Source organism: Sprattus sprattus (assembly GCF_963457725.1).
Source record: "Sprattus sprattus genome assembly, chromosome: 17".
In the NCBI taxonomy this organism is placed as follows: domain Eukaryota; kingdom Metazoa; phylum Chordata; class Actinopteri; order Clupeiformes; family Clupeidae; genus Sprattus; species Sprattus sprattus.
In genome coordinates, this window is record NC_137915.1 from 18,560,550 (window position 1) to 18,583,432 (window position 22,883).

General features: G+C 44.2%; 1 protein-coding gene across 1 annotated transcript in view; it reads left to right on the forward strand.

Moving 5' to 3' along the window:
• The window catches only part of LOC308378535 (receptor-type tyrosine-protein phosphatase mu-like), a 172,529-nt gene that overhangs the window by 132,539 nt on the left and 17,107 nt on the right, over window positions 1–22,883 (forward strand). Inside the window, exons 14-20 of the mRNA XM_080855476.1 lie at window positions 355–506; window positions 2,696–2,770; window positions 5,331–5,524; window positions 11,217–11,304; window positions 12,360–12,436; window positions 16,526–16,562; window positions 20,068–20,165. Coding sequence (XP_080711602.1) covers window positions 355–506; window positions 2,696–2,770; window positions 5,331–5,524; window positions 11,217–11,304; window positions 12,360–12,436; window positions 16,526–16,562; window positions 20,068–20,165 — 721 coding nt within the window. The remainder of the gene's footprint in view (window positions 1–354; window positions 507–2,695; window positions 2,771–5,330; window positions 5,525–11,216; window positions 11,305–12,359; window positions 12,437–16,525; window positions 16,563–20,067; window positions 20,166–22,883) is intronic.

Below are 22,883 nucleotides of genomic sequence, written 5' to 3' on the forward strand. Positions count from 1 at the left end.
TATTGCATCATTTTGTGTCATTGTGTGGTTGGAATGTTTGAGTTCTTTTAACATGACCTGGTTGATGACCATGATGTGTGGCCCTAATGTGACAAGCATGGAAAACCATGTGTTTCAGCACTTACTGAGTGTTTGAACAAATCTCTGAATGAATCGAAAATCTTGGTTCAATCTTGGTCAATTCTGAGTATGTTTGGAATAGATCTCTAAAAATCTGTGGCCATTAATCCTATGTAGTGTTTCATATAATAGGTGCGCTAATTATGGTCCTCTAACAAAATCCTATGATATAAAATACTATATCAGGTTCTTTGTTGCTTAACAGACATTCCTCTTTCTTTTTTTGGGATGCAGGAAACTGGCCAAGAAGCGCAAAGAGACCCTGAGCAGCACCCGGCAGGAGATGACAGTGATGGTGAACTCCATGGACAAGAGCTACACAGAGCAAGGCACCAACTGTGATGAAGCCATCTCCTTTATGGACACCCACAACCTCAATGGCAGAAGTAAGTGTCAGATCTGCCGATGGAGAACAAGCGTAAAGGTGGTACTACTGCTCTCCTTCCCCTCATCTCAGAGGTGAAAGGTTTAGACCTCGACTAACCCCACCGTACTGACCCACACAGCCCAGTATGCCATCACACATAAAAGCACGTGGTCATAGTTACTCACCGCTGCAGAATGTCTAAACTAAAAGTGCACCGCCTGACAAATGTTTTTGCATATATTCTTATAATCCCCAAGAGCATTAAAAACAGTAGTGTACTTGTCAGCGTAATCCTGGGTATTGTGTTTGTAATCTCACTTTACAAGGAATTATGACATCTTGCAAATGACCCTCATCAGCACTTGGTGTCTAATCCTATTTTGACGGAAGTTGTACAATTTTTTTAACCAACCAAGACACTTCACCACCAGTCCCTTTGGGCTCCTTATTTCTTTAGCCTGGTCCGACACATGGTCGCTGTCTGCAGGCTACATCCCTGGCGTGCAGTGATCAGCAATCTTGTTCTCCAATGGGGTTTCATCCCTGGGGCCTATACAGAGCTTCCTGGTCCACTAGTCTTCTGCCGAGAGACAGGTGGTCCTGGCTGGGGCCGACGAATGTAATCCCCCCCCCCTACAAGGGACTGTAATTAGAGCCGTCCCAGCCCCACCCTTTCCGGCTGTCTAGATGCTGGGTCAGCATGGCCCATGTTCATACCTTATCCCCCTCCTCAACATAAAAACAAATACCCAAAGACCCCCACCCCCTCATCTTTTCCCCAGGCTCCCTAATCCCTCTTTGATCACACGCTTATTTTTCATACTGGCTCTCTTTGTCTCAAGTGGCAAAACCCACATTTTAGTCAGACTTTCTTATGCAGTGCCATGGAAAGTGATTCTGAAGAAAGGTTGTGTTCTCCCTTAAGACACAAATAGTGTCCCCAATACTGTCCCAAAGACCTTTTGGGAATTAGTGGGTTAATGGCACATGGACAGTAGAGACAGAAAAGCCACCACTTTGCGCCATTTCACGCTCTCGCGGTTTGTCTGTCACAGAGTAACAAACTGGAAAGAGCGACGGGATTGGTCCCATTGATCACTTGCCGGTGGTTAATATTGCAGGAGGAGGTAGCGGAGCGTTTCCAGATGGTGAAGCTGATGCGTCGTCCAGCAAAGTGGCCAGGAACAGGGGGATAATAAATAAGTAAACAATGCTCTCGTAACCTGGACGGATGGACGGTCTTCAGACGACAGAACGATTCATGTGTGACCTTATCACTGCTGTCCGTCACAATAGCGCTGACTGACAGCTCAGGTCATAGCAGGCAACAGCGAATCAGGGCAGCTGTCTGACACCAATGTCCCCTCTGCCTCCCCCCATCACCCCACCAATCCCTTTCAGCGCTGCACACTGCAGCTAGCACAGTCACCTTTACTCGCATACAGAAAATGTAACCCTATCTCCAGCCTTCTCACAACAGCAGGCTTCTGATTTGGCCCTCAGAGAATTTCACTGGAAGTGTTGGCTAGTGATTCTCCTGGAGCTGATTGGACATTTCTGTCCTCGGCACCTTTACAGCGAGGGCATCTCTTTTATCAGTGTGTGTGTGTGTGTGTGTGTGTGTGTGTGTGTGTGTGTGTGTGTGTGTGTGTGTGTGTGTGTGTGTGAACCTATGGCCTTGGCCTTGGAAGCGGCTTGCACTCTCACAGGAGGGATGGAGTGAACACCTGTAAAACACATTGGATGAATGATATTGCATTGAAAGCAAACCAGATCGACTGTATGCGGACGATGCCCTCTTGTCAGTCTATTTTTAACAACCTATTTGTGTCATATTCTTGTCCACGTCCCTGACCTGGACCAGTGAACAGGAAAGTATGTACACTATTTGAGCTATGCTGCTTTTATGCACGTCATGATTTTTTGGAAAGCAGACAAGCCAGGCATGTCCTATTAAGTCGACGTAGCCAAGGGAATAGCAGATGCCACAAACTTAAAATAAGACGAAGGTTGACATAGACTCGAGAGGAAGCATAAAATATCCTTCCGTCCTTCCAAATATGAAACTGAATATCACCACTGCACTTGGCAGTCAAAAATGTAATGTTTCTATGTCTAAAACTTCACTACACACAGCCATTTTTAACCCTCTTTCTCTCTACTGACATTGGTGTGCTTGCTTTTCTTTTATTGGTGTTTTGCTAAAAGCTGTTTCCTCGCCGTCGTCATTCACCATGAAGACTAACACCTTGAGCACCTCCGTGCCCAACGCCTACTACCCAGGTAATGGCCTCACCTCCCCATACACTCACGCACTGAAGTATTTTAACCTGACCTCAACCAAGTCTTTACCCTGCTTCCTAAGTGAATATGAATTAACTGAGTTGTGCTTGAACTAACCAAAGATTCAGGTAGCATCGCTTAATTGCCCGCAAATTTCAATAGCTTCTTGTCTTCACTCTATCCTGTTTCTACACCCAGTGGGAAGAGCCATATTCAGCCTTAAACATGAATTCACATAAATGCAATTCAGATACAATTCAAATTAAAATAGAAAGAATGGCAAACTATTAAATCTGGACTTTAGACTTGTTACAACAAATTACTTTAAATATCACATGAAATGATATTACATAATATCAAATACATTATAATTCCATAGAATTGTGCTATTGAGTCAGTTCTTCCATTGGGTTTTAACTGCCTTCTCTTACCTACCTAACTGTCAACTGTGGACTGCTGCCTTGCTGCTGTTAGATGTCTGTGATGTGTAGGGGCCTGTGTTCGCTCACTCACTGCCATATTCTCTCCTCTTTGTAAACCTCCTGCACTGGTTTTGGGGTAATGGCAGATCCATTTGTGCCAACTGCTATCTTAGGTGAGAGAATCTTCCTGTTTCTGTTTTTATTGTTTTCTCTTTGTTCGTTTGTTTCTTGGTTGTTGTTGTTGTTGTTGTTGTTGCTTATTTAGTTGTTGCCAACTTCTGCTAGCCATTTAGATCTCACATATTTAGACTAGGCCTAAGTAGTGAGCTTAAGAGGGAGAAATAGTCAGATAGAGACAGTGAGAGATAAACAGAAAGAGAGAAAGAGATTTGGTTTGTTACTGATGATGGCTTCCTCACATCCATACCTGCCTGCTTTTTTCTTCTCTGTAAGACGAGGGTCTTTCCCAAGCCAAGGTGTGCTTCACCCCCATCCCATCCGCATTCCGTGTCGTGCGTGTGACGTCACGTATGTCTATGACTCTCATGTGCATGGACAATGTGGACTGGATGAGGGGGGGTGACTGTATGGTGCAGCGTAAAAAAAAAAAAGGAAATAAACAACTACAGCCCATGTTTTGTGGAGAGACTGCCGCTATCAGTGTTACATACACAGATGGTTTCCGAAATGGCCCGGATATTGGGGAGCTTATTTGCTCTCCACTGAAGACCAGACATTGTTAAAAACAATTATTCTAGGGGATCTGTTTTGCTCCTACCAAGCTGTAATAGCCATTGTCAATGCATTTCATATAATTGTGTCTATTCTGATTAAAGTCATCTGATCCAATTCATCTGATGTGAGAAGAGGCTGAAGCATTCCTTTAAACAGAAGTGACTGGCATCTAGTGTCAATTGGCGTATACTAAATATTGTCATTTTAGTGAGAAAAATAAAACGTACGTACCATCAAAAAAACACCACAGTTTTTTTCCGTTGATTTGGACAAGATATACCATCAAAAGTGTCACATCCAGGGTAAGAATTTGGTTGCCAGTCACATGTTTACAGATTGTGTTTTATATTGGTTACTACACACTATCGTTATAATTGAAGATGACTTAAGCATCCTGTGAAGGCCCCACACTACAGCAGGCAGTCTAATATGTCAGTCTTAACTGAAAAAAGCAGTCTACACTGTGCAGGTGCTTATGCTAAAACTTGTTGCTTATACCCTGTTTCCTTTCTCTTCTCCTTTTTTTCTTCGCATTTAACCTGTTATGTATCCTCTTAAAAAGTGCCAATTAATGGTAAGTTCCCAAACTGCCCTGTGTTTTATTTTTGGGGGGAAGATGGAGGTGTGTGTGAGTCATACCCAAGGGGGTTGCCTGTCGTAAAGGGGGGGAGGAGGGGTGGGCTGCTCCCTGGCTCTCTGTTGCCTCGCATGGCCTTGTTAAGCATCTCATGCCCTCCCCTGTCCACGTTTGTAAAGCCATAAGCTAGCATGGCAATTCGACTCATCCATGGGAGCCCTCTTTCATGCGTATGTGGATCGATGTGCCATCCCTCCTGCCACTCACTCTGTCACTCACTTTTTGGTTTGATTACAATCCTCCCCACCTCCCTCCCTCCCGCCACACACATACTGTACGAACTTGTGTTGTTGTGAAGGTGTGCTTCCATCAGACATTGCCATTGTAGCTACGGTGTCCTCCCTCCATCTTACTGTGCGGCTGACGTCATCAACTTAAGCCATTCCATCATTTGTGCGACCTCATTCTGCCATTGGTCTAACTTTGTGGATAGCAAGTTTTTATTGAGAACTTAGCTACGAGCTAGCATACCAGAACAGGAGGCTATTGTAGTACATAGAAATAACTTGAGCTATCATACCTATACCTAATTATTGTTCTTATCGAGAGTTTAACTATGCAGTTTGTTTGTCTGGAACCATGTATATGTTGTGATATACATAATTGATTAAGTAGTTAATCCTCCATATTCTATCATGCGCTCTACAGTAACCCTGTGTTCATCCATTTCTTTATGAGTTTATGGTATTGCCTTTTGGTCTGTGTTGCACTCCATGGCCTGATGGTCTCCTATTGCCCTCTTCCTTCTTTCTCTCTGTGTTCGTAGACGACACTCACACGATGACCAGCGATACCAGCAGCCTGGTGCAGTCCCACACCCACTCTTTCAAGAAGAGGGAGGCGGTGGATGTTCCCTACCAGACTGGACAGCTGCATCCTGCAATCCGCGTGGCCGACCTCCTGCAGCACATCACCCAGATGAAGTGTGCCGAGGGCTATGGCTTCAAAGAGGAGTATGAGGTGAGAAACGATTAAGAGTTTAGTCCTACTGCTTGTTTGTTTTTGGTTTGTTTGTTTGTTTGTTTGTTCTCTGTTCATCTGTTCGCAAACCTGTCCAATGATGCATCACAAAATCCCCTTGATCTCCATATTCCCTAGTTAAAAACATAATGTATTGCTTTATTTTTTTGCACTTCTGTGTCCTTATTATAAGCACTTTCTGTTACCTTCTACTGTTTTTGTTTGTTTGTAGCGTGCCATTAATTGTCTGTTTCGTGTTCTTTTTTTTTAGTTGAGTTCTTTTCCTCTCTATTTTGTTATTTAGTTTTTCTTCTCTGACACCAACCCCCTGGTTATTTGTTACACATATCTGCATGGACGTTGCACATAAATGTATTTTCTTCTCCTTAATGGAATTTTTATGAGCCGTTAATGTGCTAAAAGCAGCAGTTTTTTTATGTCCTCACACTCTGTACTTGTGTCATCTTTAAATAATTCTGGCTTTGTGTTTGTGTTCCTGCGGTTTGTTGACGACAAACCACCCTGCTTAGGTCTTAATGCCCCTAAGAAGGCAGCCGTTTAACTGCCTAGCAACCCTAAACCATCCTGGTGCGAAAATTGGCCACTAAATCAGAAAGTCCTCTAAAACATGCACAGACGCATACACAAACACACACACACACATACATCATACACACACAGACAGAGATTTACGCATTCACAAACACTATTCGCACACACACACTCCTTCCCTCTCTCTCTTTCTCTCCCTCTGTGAATTCTGCAGATGAAACTGTTTGTTAATGGCTGGAGCCACTGAGAAATGTCAGCTCCACTAGATGTTTGAAGTTAAACACACACAGTGCCTCTTGTTAAGCAAACTGCTGCGCCCCACTCTCTGTCATCCTTTTCAGCACATTCTGAGTGTGTGTATGCGTGTGTGTGTGTTTGAGAAATATAGAGAAAGAGAAGAAGACAGGAAGATATCATTTTACTTTCCTCTCTGTGTTGTGTCTACTGGGATCATGTTTACCTAAAAGAAAAGAAAAGAATTAGCCCTCTTAGGCCGCTTTCCACAACATGGTATCGGCTGAACTGGAATCAACTATACTTCTGCCTTTTTTTTTTTTTTATTTGGCGTAACCGGCACTCTTGTTTGGTGTTACCTCCGTGGAGGTTCCAAGCGAGCTGAGGCCACACCAAAAACGGACATGAAATTACCACAGACTAATGATGGGTCACTGAGAATCATCACTAGAGTCACCACCACACATATGCTAACGTTAGCTACCAGGTTAGCTTACCCTGGTCCAGAGCCATTTCACAATCTGAGCTCTGATGCAGGATTTCCCAAAATGTCCTGTTTTCTTTTAGCAGTAGTTTGGCTTGCTGCCTTCAGCCTCCTCTGAAACAAAATGTGTTGCCTAACGGTGACAAACAGCCACATACCGATATCATGGCAGTTTCATGATGCCTGGCTACATTGAGGAGGCATTGAACTGTAGTGGAAAACAAAGTACTCGGTACCAAAAGCGCGTAGAGTCGAGTCGAGCAAGTAGCATGCAGTGGAAAAGCAGCTTTAGACTCCTCTTCTTTTCCCGCAACTTCACCATTAAATAACAGAGGAACTAAGTAAATAATTTAAATCGAATGACTCACTCAGCCAAGCTTGGGCTTGTGGTTTGAGGCAACCCTAAGGGCTCAATTCATTATGGATAAAGATTTTAGGACTTTAGGTAGCTGCGGTGCAATAATATTGCCAGGTAAAAATACAGTGCGAAGAATAACAAATTCATCCCCCTCCCCTTTTCCATGTGAAAGTGCTTGTTCTTACTGTTTCTGTTTCATTTATCTTCTATTTTGAATGCCAGTAAAACCACAGATAGGACATCATTGCATTGTGCCTTTCCGTTGTTGCATTGTCTTAGGTCAATGGTCTTAAGAGATGATAAGGACAAAGTTTGAGAAACTAAACTCTTAACTTATCTTTCCCCCGATCCATGCTTCTTGTTATACCATACATTAACTTTGGAAAAGCTAAATGAGGTAAGCTCACACTTTTGGTTTGATTGTAAGATGTTGTCAGATTGTTGCTTGTTGTAGCTGCACAGCATATGAACGGTAGCACTAGTATAGCTTAGAAATAGAAATTGCAGTGTTTAGAAATGTTTAGTCTGACCATTACGTGATATGATGTGTCCAGTCTGATGCTTATCGCTTGCCCCTGATAAATGGTATGTGCCATTAAAAAAACTAAAACAAAAAAAGTAATACTAAAGCTAATACTTCTACTGAAACAGGGAACGATGTCTTCTTTTATATCAGATGCAAATGCATTCTGGCTGATTCTGGAGATTAAAGTACTGTCAAATTAATAATGCTGATTAGACTGTACTGGAAAGTGCAGAGGTCCCTGACTAACTGAAGTATTTGCAGAAAAAACAGTCTTTTGGAACAGCCAGGAAGAAATAGAAATGAATCTGCTGTAGTCCATATATCATCCCCATAAGACAACTCTTCAGAATATCTGTCACTGAAGATCATCTGTTTGATAAAACTTGCAACAAAACAAACCCATGTGTTTGAGTTACAACAGTCAGTGTGAGACTAAAGGAGCCCTAACCATCACTCAAGTGTCTTCATTAATTTTGCTGACAATTCTGCTGCACTTCACAGACTCTTTACAGGCAGAGGCCTTGAACTTATACCCCACATTATCCACATTAGTATTCAACTTCACATTTGCAAGTTCTTTGTCCTAATCAACATGGTGAAGCATGCTAAAAAATGGTTTATAATGCACCATGCCATTCAAGTCAATAATGAAAACCTCCATGCATACTCACCCCCTTTCAATATATGTACGAATTTCTTACTGTCATTTAGTCTCATTGTATTTATTCAAGGATATGGTGACACACCTGCCCAAGGTCAGACAAAAGCCAAAGTCAAACGAACAGGCATAAATTACAAAGCTATGTGGGTTGGCTTTGAAGAGGTAGGTTTAGTTTGCTTCTTAGGCTCCGGTAGCTGTGACACCACAACTCCAGTGGATATTGAACCAGAGTCTGCGTCACACATTAATTCATGCAGAATGCTGGCTTCCCTTGAGGTATCATTCAAATCACAGTCTCACCGTTTTTGGGCCTTTAGCACTAGAGGGAGCTTCTGAATGTGATCTGAGACTTAGAGAAGTCTTAGAATGTCTCCAGGAAGTACATTTTCAGTGGTTAGCTGATGTTTTCTTGACTAGCCAATCGCTTTCGAGCTGTTTCAGTGAAGCCACTCATTAATATTCTATAGGCTTCTGCAGTGGTTGTTAATAAGTCAGTTATATTTGTTGTATTTAACATGTTGATAATGTATTCATCACCCACAGTCTAGTAATGATTATTTTTTGTTCCATTTCAATTGCTTGCCAGCAAGTTAATATTATTTCGGTTTACACTGAATATTGTTCTTTCAAACACAGTTGATATATTTCTCATGTTTGCCATGTAAATACTGAACATTGCACAATCAAGGGGGTGGGGGGCTAACGTTGTGGAAATCCTGTCAATATATATTTGGAGTTTGCTCTATTTCACGCCAGCGTTTTCAAGTTCCTAGAGAGAGAGAAAAAAGTCTGCTCACGTCTGTTTTGAATACATGAATATGTGACAGTGTCTTTCCAGCTGACATGGCTACCCCTCGTAGTTTGACACGTGTCAGAAGCAGTTTGATTGCAGTCTTATTATTCCCTCCCTCTGTGGCCCCCGCCTTGGACTCTGCATCTCATTATCCACAAGCGATGTGCCAAGCGTATGAAAGGTGCTCGTCACTCTCTCTTCCTCCATCTCGGCAGGCGTCCCCCCCATCTCCTCCTCTAACCCCCTAAGCCCCCCCTCAGCGCGTCAGCTCTCTGTCACTTCCACGACATGAAAGGACAGCTGTCTTGAAAGACACAAGCCATTGCTGAATAACAAACTGGTTCCTGCTTTGTTTTTTTTGTTTTTTTTCAAGAAAACCCTAGAGTTTGTGCCAGGGCGGGTAAATAAATAAATAGTGGGGGTAAAGGGGTGCTGAAAGAAGACGAAGAGGCGTCACGACATTGTCAATACGTATTAAAGTGTGTTTAATGTCTCTTTGCCGCCAGTTCCGATGCGTACAGAAGGAAAAGCAATCTGCATTAAATACGCCTGCCCTTCAAAGTGTCCCTTGCGCTGACAGTTTACAAGGCCACAGCCGACACACTGTTTTCAAAAGGCCTGGCTTGGGCAGAGAAAAGGTCACATGATAAGACTTGTCTTTTAATCCTGTCGTGAGGTGGCCTCCTATCAGTGCTGGTCGGCCTCAGAAGGGAGGGTCATTTTGCATGCTAAAGACTTAATCCCTCAACCTCCCAGGTCTTCAGGTAGAAGTGGAATTGCTTTTTATTATTTAGCATTTCTCATACCATGTAACGTTTCCCCCCATAGCCCAATGAAATGATCTCAGTTCGGTGGTAATTTGCTGGAAATGGCGTTTATGTCTACCGCATAGCCCCCCCCCCCTACCCTCCCCACCTAAACCAACCCCCCTTCGCTTGCATTCAGACACGCGAGAAGTTAACCGCCTCTCATTCTGCTCAAGTGGCCGTTGGAGGTGATATCCTTTCCAAAAAAAGTCCTTTTTTGCTCTCTTGCTGCTATCCAGTTGAAGAGTGACGTCGGCGGTGCAGAAGAGAGACTTGCGAGCGAGCGGTGGTGTCATTAACCACTCCGAGACTGATCAAAGCTTTTTGTTCCCCAAATGAATCCCGTGTCATCGTCGCATTCAGGCAGACAGGAAGCTCGACTTTCCCAGCACGCATAGAAGCACCATTGTAAAGCAATCACTGGCAATCACGTCGATTGTCTCGAGATGGTTGCGATACAGATGCAACTGACTGCGGATAATAATAATAATGCCTCATTACAGTCTATTTATACCCCTCCAGCGGACTTGTGTGGAGAGGCAGAGAGGCAGCTGGCAGAAGTGTTTCGAGTCGAGTTGCCACAAACAGACTACACAAGTCTACACAAGTGCCCCCTGCTCGGCTGTGCTCTGCCACCTCCAACGAAAGCCGGTGCTGAGGTTTATTTTCATAATTGAACCTAATTGTGCGGCCTTGCTGAGATCCGAAACGGCCAACTTCACGCCGTGATGCATAATTCATGAGTTCCGCACTTGCAAAGAGCGGTTGCCACTCCCCCCCCCCCTTCACACACACGCGCGCACACATACGCACACATACGCACACATACGCACACAGAATTATCCACATGCTCTCCTCCAGTGCCTATTCCTTGCCTCTTTTCTTTAATTTTCTTCGGAGGAGCCCTGAAAGGAGACAGAGCAACAGCGTGCCAACACCGGCAGACCGGGGGAGGGGAGCCGTGAGCCCTAGCACTGCTAATGGCCCCTCTGTCTCACACCGTTTCCCAGGGTCCCCGACTCTGGCCTTTTGATGTCTATTGATGATGTGGAAACAGCGTTAGCGGTGCTAACAGTGTTAACACTGCTGCCTTTTCTTCCCTCGACTGTAAAGGGTTGATGCTGCACTCGGGTCGTCATTTGTGGAGCTAACCTGTGACCTTCCTCCCCCTCTCGTTCTTTTTCTGTCACTTACAGTATGTGTGTGTGTGTGTGTGTGCGTGTGTTTTCCCTCTGTCATGGCCCTTATGGTTAATGGCCCTTGCCTCTGTTTCCGCAGAGCTTCTTCGAAGGCCAGTCGGCTCCCTGGGACTCAGCGAAAAAGGATGAGAACCGAATGAAGAACCGCTACGGAAACATCATCGCATGTACGTAGAGAGAGAGAGAAAGAGCTTTGTCCTGCATACCGCCCAACCACCAAACGTACACCCCACCCTACCAGCCAGCTCTGCATGCCTGTTTGTTTGTGAAAGGTTCCGTAGGCTGCTTGTATGAGTGCTGCTTTTTTAATCACACTTCCGATTAGGCGCCCTTTTATGCAAAGAGAAAAAATGAAATTAGCCTTAATGCCTGCCATCCTCTACATTCAAATTGACGCTGGTGTGTGCTTGTGCATGGACACACTTCACTCAGTCGTCATTTGTAATTATGAAAATGAAGCCAGGACACCGTTGAATATTCCTCTCCGAGGCTGCAGCACGAGGCCCAGGGTGCGATGGCCTCTTTCCAAACACCACCTCCCATTTCCCACAATTCCCTTTGCAATCCAACATTTTGTTTTGTCCCCAGAGGAAAAAATGGCTGCCACCATAGTGTTGGCTATGGTCATTTTCGGCTCTGGAAAACACCCCATAGCCAATCACTGCACAGCATTTGAACGATAACCCCCCCCACACACACACACACACACACACACACACACACACACACACCTCAAAGGCATGCGAAGCATGAGAGAGTATGCTGTGTGAGAACATGTCTGCAGGGTCTGAGTCATAATCATGACAATGTGTAAATCCTTCACATCAAGTTAGCATCTCTTGGCCTAAGCCTAAAAGGCAAAAAAGGATCTGTATCTGTAAGTGCTACTACTGTAACATCTGTCTTAGGAACAATGACAAAAAAAAGCAAATGCTGAAAATTCATATGGGTTGTCACAGAACACAGCATGTGGTAAGTGTAGAGACTTGTTTTGCAGTTGTTTTTCGACAGTCGGAAAGTATATTTAAAAAAAAATAATAAACCGGCAATTTGATGATCATTTGATGTACACACAGACACTTTAATCAGTCGCCTAAGGCTGCAGGAATTCATTTGTGGACTGTGCGTGTCCTCTGTGTATATTTGTTTGTATTTTTCCAGTTGTCATTCCCATGTATAATTGTGGGCTCTCTCTTTCTCTTCTCTTCTTGACGTTCTCTAGATGATCATTCCCGCGTGAGGCTTCAGCCTGTTGAGGGAGAGCAGACTTCAGACTACATTAATGCAAATTATGTTGATGTAAGTGCAAACAGTGGACAAGATGTTGACATGAAGGTCAAAAACATGCGTGTGTGTATGCTTGTATGTGTGTGTGTGTGTGAGTGTACATGCATTCTGGTGTCTGTGTGTGTGTGTTTTTGTGTGTGTGTGTGTGTGCGTGCATGCATGCATGCTTGTGCCTGTGTGGGTGTGTGTGTGTGTGTGTGTGTTTGTGTCTGCGTGCCTACCTGTCAGCGTGCATGCATACTAGTGTGTGTGTGTGTTTGTGTGTGTGTGTGTTGTGTGTGTGTGTGTGTGTGTGTGTGTGTGTGTGTGTGTGTGTGTGTGTGTGTACGAGCGTGTCTGTCTTTGCGGATGGACATGTATGTGTCAATGGTATAGGAAACGATTAATACACCTAAGGTCACACTTCTCTCTCATTTCCCCAGTTGTTCAGGCAGCACAGTAGAAAAGAAAAGAAAATTGATCCAGACACTGTGTCAGCAGATTCTGCTTTGACCCCCCCCCCCCTCCCCCCAAAACCAACAGACATAAACAGATAACAGAGTGTGGGGGCCACCAATCCTCCAGTCCAAACAAACATCACAGTAAACACACTCAGCCAACTGAGACAGACGCAGTCCAGCGATCCCCTCTGCCTCTGTGCCTCGTTTGACAACAACGCCTGCTGAGAGCGCATCGTTGTTGCTCTTCAACAAATGCCACCGGGGCACATGTCGCCTCTCTCTCCGTGCATTTCTGTATCATTTGTTTCAACAAGTAACGCATAAGGAGTTGTTCCTGTACCATGAACCAGTGTGTGACATTTAGAGGTACAGAAAGATGTTATTTCAGATGACGCATCCTCTGTCAGGTCAGGGTCAGCCAAGGCCCATTATATAGCTCAGAGTGAGCACTGGTGTACTACAAAGTGTCCGACCCCCTGAAATTGCTGTCAGTGGGCATGGCCTCGATGACCAGGTCATCTCAATAGAGACTATGACTTCAGCCAAAAAGCCCCTGCCATGGCTGTTGACAGGACAAATGTTTTTTCCATCTCCCATCAACCACCAGGCACCATGCCGCCCACGCGCCAACATGCCCAACATGCCCATGCCCAAATATTCATCAAGCCCCGACAACTTACTCCATTAGTCTACCCCCCCCCCCCCCCCCACCCCTCCCCCAAAAAAGACGTAAATATTCACTACCACCAATCATTAGATGTCCCAGAACAGGATGCCATCAAAGTAGGGGGGGACATGTATTATCCAGAGAACAGGTGGAACAGCTCCTACCAGAGGAAGCAGAGCTTAATTATTCACCCCTGCCATGTCTGAGCATCCGGCGCGAGCGCTGCGTTCCAGGCACTTCGCATCATAAAAGATGATCGGCAGACGCCAGAGGCAGCAGCTCTGAGTGGATGACTTTTAATCCTCCTGTCTTTCTGGTGTGTGTCTTGTTGTGTCGGAGGCTGTTTTTGTGCAGCGGGAGGCAGAAAAGGGAGTTGATGAAGCCGTGGGGGAGAGAAAAGGGGGGGGGGTTGATTTATTATTACGTCTTATTTTCACTTTATGGACTTAGATGTTTTTTTCCCTCTGAAAGTGTTTGTTTTTTATCAAATAAGATCATATCAGTGGTGAAAAAAAAGATCAAGATTGTAGGCTGTATGCTCTGCTCTCAGGGGATATTTAATTTTATACCTTATTGGAAACCTCTTAGAGAAAAGTCCTTTCAAGTCCATATATTTTGGAAAGAGGCTCGGCCTGGTCTCTTAGTTGTTGCTCCGACTGTTGGAAAATAGTGAGAGAGATATATAGAGAAAGGGATCGAGAAAGTGAGTGAGAAAGTGAGTGAGAGGGACAAAGAGAGAGATGGAGAGAGTTTGAGTGTTATCTTCGCTACCCGCCTCTCATTCAATCTCAGACATACCGGCCTCTGTGCACATGGGGCAGCTATGCTTAATCTAATTACTCCCTGCAACCCGGGAGACCTCCCGGTGAACTGAGTTTCAGGACACAGTGGCCACTCTCTCTGTCTCTCTCACACTCTCTGTCTCTCTCTGGGCCTCCTCCTGGATGCCCACTGTCTTTCTGTCTGCCCGCCCTGCCTGTCTGTTGCCATTCGCTGAAGCTCGCTGAACCCCCTGCGCACCCGTCTGAGTGCCGCCTGTCGCCGTCGCTTAGCCTCATTCGCCGCTGGAAATGGCGCAGAGACATGCTGTCCTCCCCCATCCGTCCGTGGGATATGATTTCACACGCGGAAGATTTTAGCCAACAGGCTAGGGCTGTGTGGAAGGCTCACGGTTAACAGATGGAAAGCTCAGGGACCCTCAGGAGTTTTTATATAATGCGAAATAACAACACAGACAACAGGGAAAGCAAATTGGGTGGTTTACGCTGTGTTTGGACACAGGAGGCATAAGTTGGTGTATTTCTATTTGAGGAGTTGGGTGCTTCTTTCATAACATGTATTTGTGCTTATTAATCAGTACAGGTGCATAGTAGTGAGCCTATTTCACAGCGTTTAAAGAGTCATCCCCTCCATCTGCCTCCTGGTTTAATTTTTTAAAGTTCCTAACACTTTTTTTTGACGTTCATTAACGGTAAAACAAAACACAAATTAAGTTATGTTGAGACGATATACCCCGGCCTGCTTTCAAGCTCCTAAATGGTGAAAGTCAAAAGTATGCTGTTTGGATTTGTTTTGTATTGAAGTCACCCAATTAGACGGAAGTAGACAGAAGTACTGCTGCTCCTGCTGCTGCTGCTACTGCTGCTACTGCTGGTGGTGGTGCCGCTGCTTTGGCAGAACAGAGGGATGCCTCCGCTTCCTCCCCGAGTTCCCCCTCTCACACATGGGCACACGAGGCAGCTCATGTGGTGAGCCGGCTGCTTTTTGATAGCTTACAGAATGACAGCATAAACAAATTTCATGGCGGAATGGCGGCAGATAAAGAAGTCATTAAAAACGCAGCCGTTGCCAACGGTGCCCAGTGGATGCGAGAGGAAAGATAGAAAGAGAGGGGGAATGAGAGGGGGGGGGGGGGGGGAGAGACAAAACAAGAGGGGATCCTTTCCAAATAAGTTCTTTTACTGGGGCTCAGGACGTTAATTAGAGAGAAGTTAAATGAAATATGGCTGAGATAAGAGCCAGGGATGAGATGAGGAGCACAATGGAGGCCAGTTGCGCTCGGGAATCACTCTTCTTTCCTCAGAATTCCGTGTTTGGGTGTGTGCGCGCCGGTGTGTGTCTACGCGTGTGCCTGTGTGTAGATGTGTGTATGTGTGTATGTGTGTCTATTTACGTATGGGTGTGTGTGTGTCTGTTTGCATCTGTATGTGTGTCTATTTAGGTATGGGTGTGTGTCTGTTTGCATGTGTGTGTGTGTGTGTGTGTGTGTGTGTGTGTGTGTGTGTGTGTGTGTGTGTGTGTGTGTGTGTGTGTGTGTGTGTGTGTGTGTGTGTGTGTGTGTGCTCATCCTCAGCTAGAATGCAGGCTTCATGACAAATGAAATATGATGGGATTAGCACACAGTAATCCCTCAGAGGTTGGGCTTATTCAATGCCACAATCTGCATTGATGGAATTATAATACATAAATCTGTTTCTGTTTTCTTCTGGATACACAGTGTGTGCCCATGTGTGTGTGTCTGTGTGGTGGGGATGGGGGGGGGGTATGGCACCTACGCAAGTCAGACATTGTGTAATGTGTGTGCTTTGTAAGCAATTTACAATTAGAGGTATTTTACGAATATATTTGACAAATTATTAATTGAGGTATTCATGATTCTTAAACCTCTTTACTGATGGCCAGCTCCATCAGCATCTATTTACAAGAGCTAATAGGGTATTTACCACCCGTATGGTTTCCCTAATTGCGTTTTACAGGTGGGGGAAAAAAGACAAGATTTTGCATGCATGTATTTTGTACTTATTTCGATATAATTAAACACTTACATGAACTCAATTTATGCTCTTTCTCTGAGAGCAGTGATCTATGTTATTGGTTAACTGAACCCCCTGTCTATGAAATTAGTTTTATATCCCCATAAATGTGATCATATTTATATCCATGCTTTGTGAATTCATTGTTAAGCATCTTTATCAATGTATTTATTTTTTGCAGGGCTATCATAGACCAAACCACTACATCGCTACCCAAGGTAACATTTATTTTTATTTCTATATCAGTGTTATTTGTTATGATTGTATGTGTAAAGTTTTGTTTGATTTTTATGAGTACTAGTCATGACAGTTTCACCGATTTCCGCTGCTTTTTAACAAGTGAAGGCATTCAGCACTGTGTCTAGTACACCAGGCCCATCAGTTCATTAAAGCAGCATTTCACAACTGGCACACACACACACAGATACCTCGTAAGCCGTATTGTGCTGAAGTGGCGTCTTCACATAATTAATCAGCCTTATGTCTAGCGAGTGGTAGTGAGGGGTTTGGGGCAAGAATAGGGGAAGCAGGTGGGGGGGGGTTGTTTGTGTGTAACTGATAAATTAATGGATTTGCTGGTGCGTACCGCTGCATTTTGTTTCTCTGTTAATCTGGACACCAGACATCCGTGTTCGGAGAGGCGCTCTCTCTCTCCCCCCCCTCCCTCTGGGGGGGTCCTCTGGAGGTTGGCCCTGATTGATAGTTAATTGTTATGAAACTCTTGGAGGGCCTGTCTCTGTGCGGTGGGGTGTGGGTGGTGGTGGTGGGGGGGACAATCAGGCCCATCATAGACTCACAGGCTGCCGCAGAGGCTCTGGGAGTTGCATAATTACCTGTGTATTGGAGTGACGCCCGGCCTCTCCTCCGAGATGACTCTCTATCAAAACCTCTCCCTCTCTCCCTCCATCTCTCTCTTTCACTCATTCGTTTGATGTCTTTCTCGCTCTGTTTTATCCCCTCTTTCATTGCTTTTCCCTGTTTTCTCTCTTTCTCTTGCTGTCTTATAACCTCTCGCTATGTTTCATTCTCGCTATCTATCTCTCTCAATCTGAATCTGACTCTGACTATCTCTCTCTCTCTCTCTCTCGCCCTCTCTCGCCTCTTCTCTGTGTGTCAGCATCTTAGCTCCTTAGCTCCATCTTAGCATCCAAGCATCACCAGCTTAATACTTCACCTGCAAACCCATTGAGGCAATGACTGTTCAGGAGAAGAGGGGAAGGAACATGGGTCTGAATTAAAATTGCACGTGGTGTTCTGTTTTGCCAGTGTTTGCAATTAGTTGGAACCTTTCAAAGAAGGCCTTTCTGGTACAGGCAGGAAGAAGAAAAAGAAGAGGAAGAAGGACAAAAAAAACATTAGCTAACAAGCTCAGAAGTTTTCGAGATCAAAGGCAGTCTTGCTTCAGGCTTATTGGGTGCCTGTCAGTTTCCAGTCTCTGTGTCCGAGAATGAGATTCCTTCAAATTAGCTCCAGAATGCCCTGCATTCAGTCCAAAAGCACCATGTGCTTCTCACATCTCTCAATGCAACAGTTACTAATGATGGAATATAATTAAAACTTGCCGGTGGCAGCAGGGATCCAGAAGTTCTCTTTCTATACTTTGTGTTATTTTAGAACGCCGAAAGTAGGCAAATAAAAACTCTCTTCTACATAATCTTTTTTTGTCTGAAAAGTAAACACCAACTCTGGTACCTGGTGGGGCCAATGTCAGAAAAACAAACAAACAAACTAACAATAAAAACCTGACAGTTTCAGAGCCGGGGAGATAGCAGAACAGCTAACTATTAACACAACACATCTAGCGTAGTCCCTCGTGTGCTAATGTCAGTCCATCACGCAATTAAAAGGGGTGATCTGGAACCCTCACAGAGAAGCTTTGACAAAACTCCAGACAGCTGTATACATAATCAGAAGCGAAAGCATCCAGTCATGAAATATGCATGTGCATGCAAAAGAAAAAAGATAGAAAAATGGGCAAGCATATAGATAGTGTGTGTGTGTGTGTGTGTGTGTGTGTGTGTGTGTGTGTGTGTGTGTGTTTCTGAGAGGAAGGCTTTGATTATCGCATGCAGTGCCCCCTGAGATGGTCCCTAACTGCCACAATCCTGCGAAAAAGGGGGGGGGGATTTTCTCCCTCCGCCACCCCCGAGAGTCCCAGTGGTCTCCTTTAGCAGGAATCAGTGGAACGATGAAAGGGATTCCTCCCTCAGTCGCGGAGTATTTGTCTGATGGGCTGTCCACTCCGCTTTTGTCGTTGCATCGTTTTTTAAATTCCCTTTCCTTCTTCCTCTTCCTCCTCCTCTTCCTCCTCTTCTTCCAGTGTTCTGTGGATCTAATTGGTATAGCCTGACTTCACTTACTGGTGGGGACCATGGCTGCCAGTTACTATGCATGTGTAAGCCACAGTTATACCCAGCTAGATCCTTCCCCCGTTACCCTACTTTTTTTTTCTTTTTTCTCTTTTTTTTTTTTACTTCGAGTTGTCTCGTTTCACCTATTGAGAGTATGGTTAGTAGCCTTTGTTAGTGTTCGTGAATTATAGGAAACAAGGGCCTCACTTAAACTGCAAACAGGTGGTTTATCCTGCTTCTGCCTTTAATGAAACGTCCTCGCCACAATGGTTAAAAATAGTTCCAAAGTCGATTTTACCACGACTTAAATGAGATGCTACCAGATGACGCTTTTATAATAAAGAGAAACGAATGGAACCGAGGGAGTGGCTCGGAAGTGGCAATCACAAACATGCCATTTATTATCCACAGTTAAAGCCGGCGTGCTTACCACAGGCCTCTCTGTGGCGGTAATGGGGGAAAGACTCGCCATCATCACAAGCGATGGAGAAGTGCGGCAAAGGCCCCCCCCCCTCCCCCCCAAACACACACACACCAGAGCTCTCTGCAGCTTTTAAAAAGTGCACAAGTGTTTGCTAATGTGTCTGTTTGTGTGAGCATGCATATGTTAAGTCTTCGTCGTCTGCAGGTTTTTTTTTCTTTTTCTTTTTTTCCCTTCCTTCCTCTGCCGAGTGCAAATTTGCTCTGACTTGAAGGTGGCGAGTGCATCATCTCTCGAGGAGGAACACGCACACATTTGCATGAGCTAATTGGCTCGTCAAAAGTCATTGCGGAATTTGCCAGTTGATTAAAAACAATGCAAATTTGAATTAATTAAATTAGTAATTCCTGGGCCTGCTTCTCCATTAGTCAGTGCTATCTAACATGTTGTCTTAATTAAAGAGCAAACATGCCTAGCTAAAGTTTGTAACAGATTAACAACTAAGTATGAACTTGTATCACATGTATCTATCATGGTCATTTCTGCTGATCATAGGAGAAGTATTGTGCAAAAGGTTTAGGCATTTGTCTTAATGCAGTCAATGTTCTGTAGAAATGTGTCAATAGGAAACATATAGCCTTTTAGATTTCAAATATTGAAATAGAAAATAGTGAAATTGATTTAGGTGTTTCAGGTTTACTGAACTTCGTATGTTGTAAATTGATGAGTAAAAAACAATTCATGTCATTTCCTGTCTATTCAGCATTGTTTCAAATGTGCTTAAACGTGTGCACAGGACTGTATGTTAATCACCAATATTAAATGTTTCCATATTATTGTTCATTGTGTTATAATTACAGATTTAACCTAGGTTCAGAAGTGGTGATGCCCTAGTGTAATGTGTAATTGATATTCTCATCTTTGTATATTTCCTGTCTGTGTTTCTTTCAGGACCAATGCAGGAGACCGTATATGACTTCTGGAGGATGATTTGGCAAGAGAACACTGCTACCATTGTCATGGTAACCAACTTGGTGGAGGTTGGACGTGTGAGTATGGACCCTTTGTGCAGTCAACCTGAATGCAGAATTTTGAGTATGGAATGTTACTGTTATGAGTATGGAATCTAGAATCAACTTCCTTGTGTACGCTATACATCCGTTGTATACCAATCTCTATAGTCTCTTGTCTTTACACAATCTTCTTGTTACATGAATTTAATAAGCATTGATTTCTAGTGGTTTCTAATGGACACCTGCCGGCTTTTATAAGAATGTATTATAAAAAAAACTCACAATAGTGTGTTGCTACGAGCAGGAGCCTGTGTGTGATTGCGGAACTCTACTCGCTGCCCTGAAGCGTTTCATATTCCCCTCTCACACCCCACTCCCCTCAATTAAACACATGCTCCGCTCTGCTAGACCTATTGATCTGGCCCAGCCAATAGAGAAAGAACGGAAGGTCTCGGCAGACCCTGGTGTAAGGAGTACAAGTGGAACACGTTTGAGGCTAAAAAAGGAAAAAATAACATAGACAATGTCAGCCTCATATCTGCGAGGCTGCTTTTCTCTCTGGCTACAGAAACAACAGTCAATCTGCTCCGAAAAAAAGAGCCATCTGAGAATCAGGAGATATCTGAACTTTATTGAGTCTGTAGTTCAAACAGGGCATGCAAGTGAGTGTGCAGGCCAGCACAAAGAGGGCAAAATGCATTTGAATGCTATCATCCATATTTATAAAATAAAAAATAGATTTCCTTTTCATAGAACAGGTTTAATTTGATTTTTTTTCAGTGATTAAAAACTCTTCCTTTTTAATCTGGCATCTAATTGTTCATTTGAGAACAGCACAAATATATGCATTAAAAAAAGCCATTGGCAACAGTCGGGAGAAAATGAGTGGACAAAGAAGCCCATATGGGCTGGTGGTGTGGTCAGAATAGCTGATCACCTGGCCCCATTGTTTAATGGCAGCGCACGTTAACGTCCCAGAAGTCACTAGGGGGGACCTAGCACTAGCGCTGGGGCTGATGGCGGCTGTCTTTCACTCCTCGGCCAATAAACTCCCTCCCAGCCCATCAGCCACGCCAGCTGCTCAGCTTCCTCGCTGATGAACTCTGGGAGATCGCACAGGCCCCTGCGTGCATCTCACGCGGACACACCCCTCTCCGGGCGTTGAAGCTACGGGCAGGAGAGCCACAGAGAGAGAGAGAGAGAGAGTGCAAGGCTAGTAGCACGTCCAGACCTATGTGTGTTGGGAGTAGGCACCAGGCCAACAAGCTCGCCAGTAACCCAGCCGAGATTGGGGCAATCAGAAATCGCCAGAGCTTGTTTTGTTTTTATTTATTAATATTCGCCTGATGAGTTTAATCTATAGAATGCTCATTAGGGATTAGGATTGGGAGGTGTCAGAGGATGGGTGGCGGAGGGAAAATGCACACTATGTTGGCGAACAGCTTTTCTGAACAGTTTTATATGATGCAGAATGCTTATATGCTAATGAAACGTTAACGTCATTGAAGACGCTACATTGACCCTGAGCCACACAGGAAGACAACGACGTTGCAGAAGCTTCCTACTTTACCCCCTTATCTCTCTTCCTTTTGGGTGTATGACTGGAAGTACCCTCTGCCCAGGAATCTGTGTGAAAATTAGCATTCTTCTCAGAGTTTCAGTAGTTTCCTCTTTCTCTATGCCTTACTTAATAACTAATCTCGGAGCTGGGAAGGGCTTTTTCATTTTTTTGTGGCGGGGGGCTGGTTTTGCCCACATAGGAAGGTTGAGACTAGCGTGTGCAAAGCCGATTCGCAGCCGGACGATAAGGGGCAAAGAGTAATCAGCGGCACATTAATGTGACTCTCAGTATGCAGGGCGAATTTCTTTCATAGTCCTGTTTTAGATATTCTCTCAAAAGTATAAGTAGCTTCCTGTGCTCACCCAACCCAGATAGAGAACGAAAAAAGTGATTTTTCCTTTGGAGGGCAGCAACTAAAGTACCACCATTGTGCCGAGGAAGCATCTCGTGAAGAAGGGACAAATCCCTCTGCCACTAGTGGGCAAGCTCTCTGTAACTGACTAATGGGATTTTCTAAACCCCATCTATCCATCGGACGTGGACAAAAGGGGATAGGGTCCAGAAAGCCAGGGAATTATTACGTTATTAATCTGCGAGTGGCACAGCATTGAATGTTAAGATTACCCGGAGAAAGAGTGTAATCTAAACTGTCATGCCTTGAATCAGGATCAAATTATCAAAGTTAGTGGTCTTAAGTTCAGCGGTGGGAAAGAAACATAATCATTGGTCAGGGAGCGTTTTAAGATCCATTGCAGATAGCTGAAATGTGGATGAACCCATATGCCAGGACTTTTCTAAATATCCTAGTGCAACTTTATCACACTATTTATAGCCATTTTAGCACAACTGATCACACAACAGGAATGTGTTGGTGTGCCACTTTTGTAGGATCTTACACAATTCGCTTGCTTTGGAAGACATTTATATTCCTGCAGTTGAATTGTATTCTCCAAAGTCATGTTTTGATAAATTCTCCTCTGGATGTGTCTCTCCCCACTTACATATTCTGTAAATACTGCAGTTATTGAATGAGTGATGATTTGAAAAGAAAAAAATCTGAAATTACGTGGTGCAACTGTGACTGAATATGTCATGAGGGAAGTCTCTATCTCCCTCATATCAAAGAGGCCTTCGAGAGGTAGACCAAATATCTCATTGCCTGATTACTGTTCTCGTGTTCACAGAGCCATTGA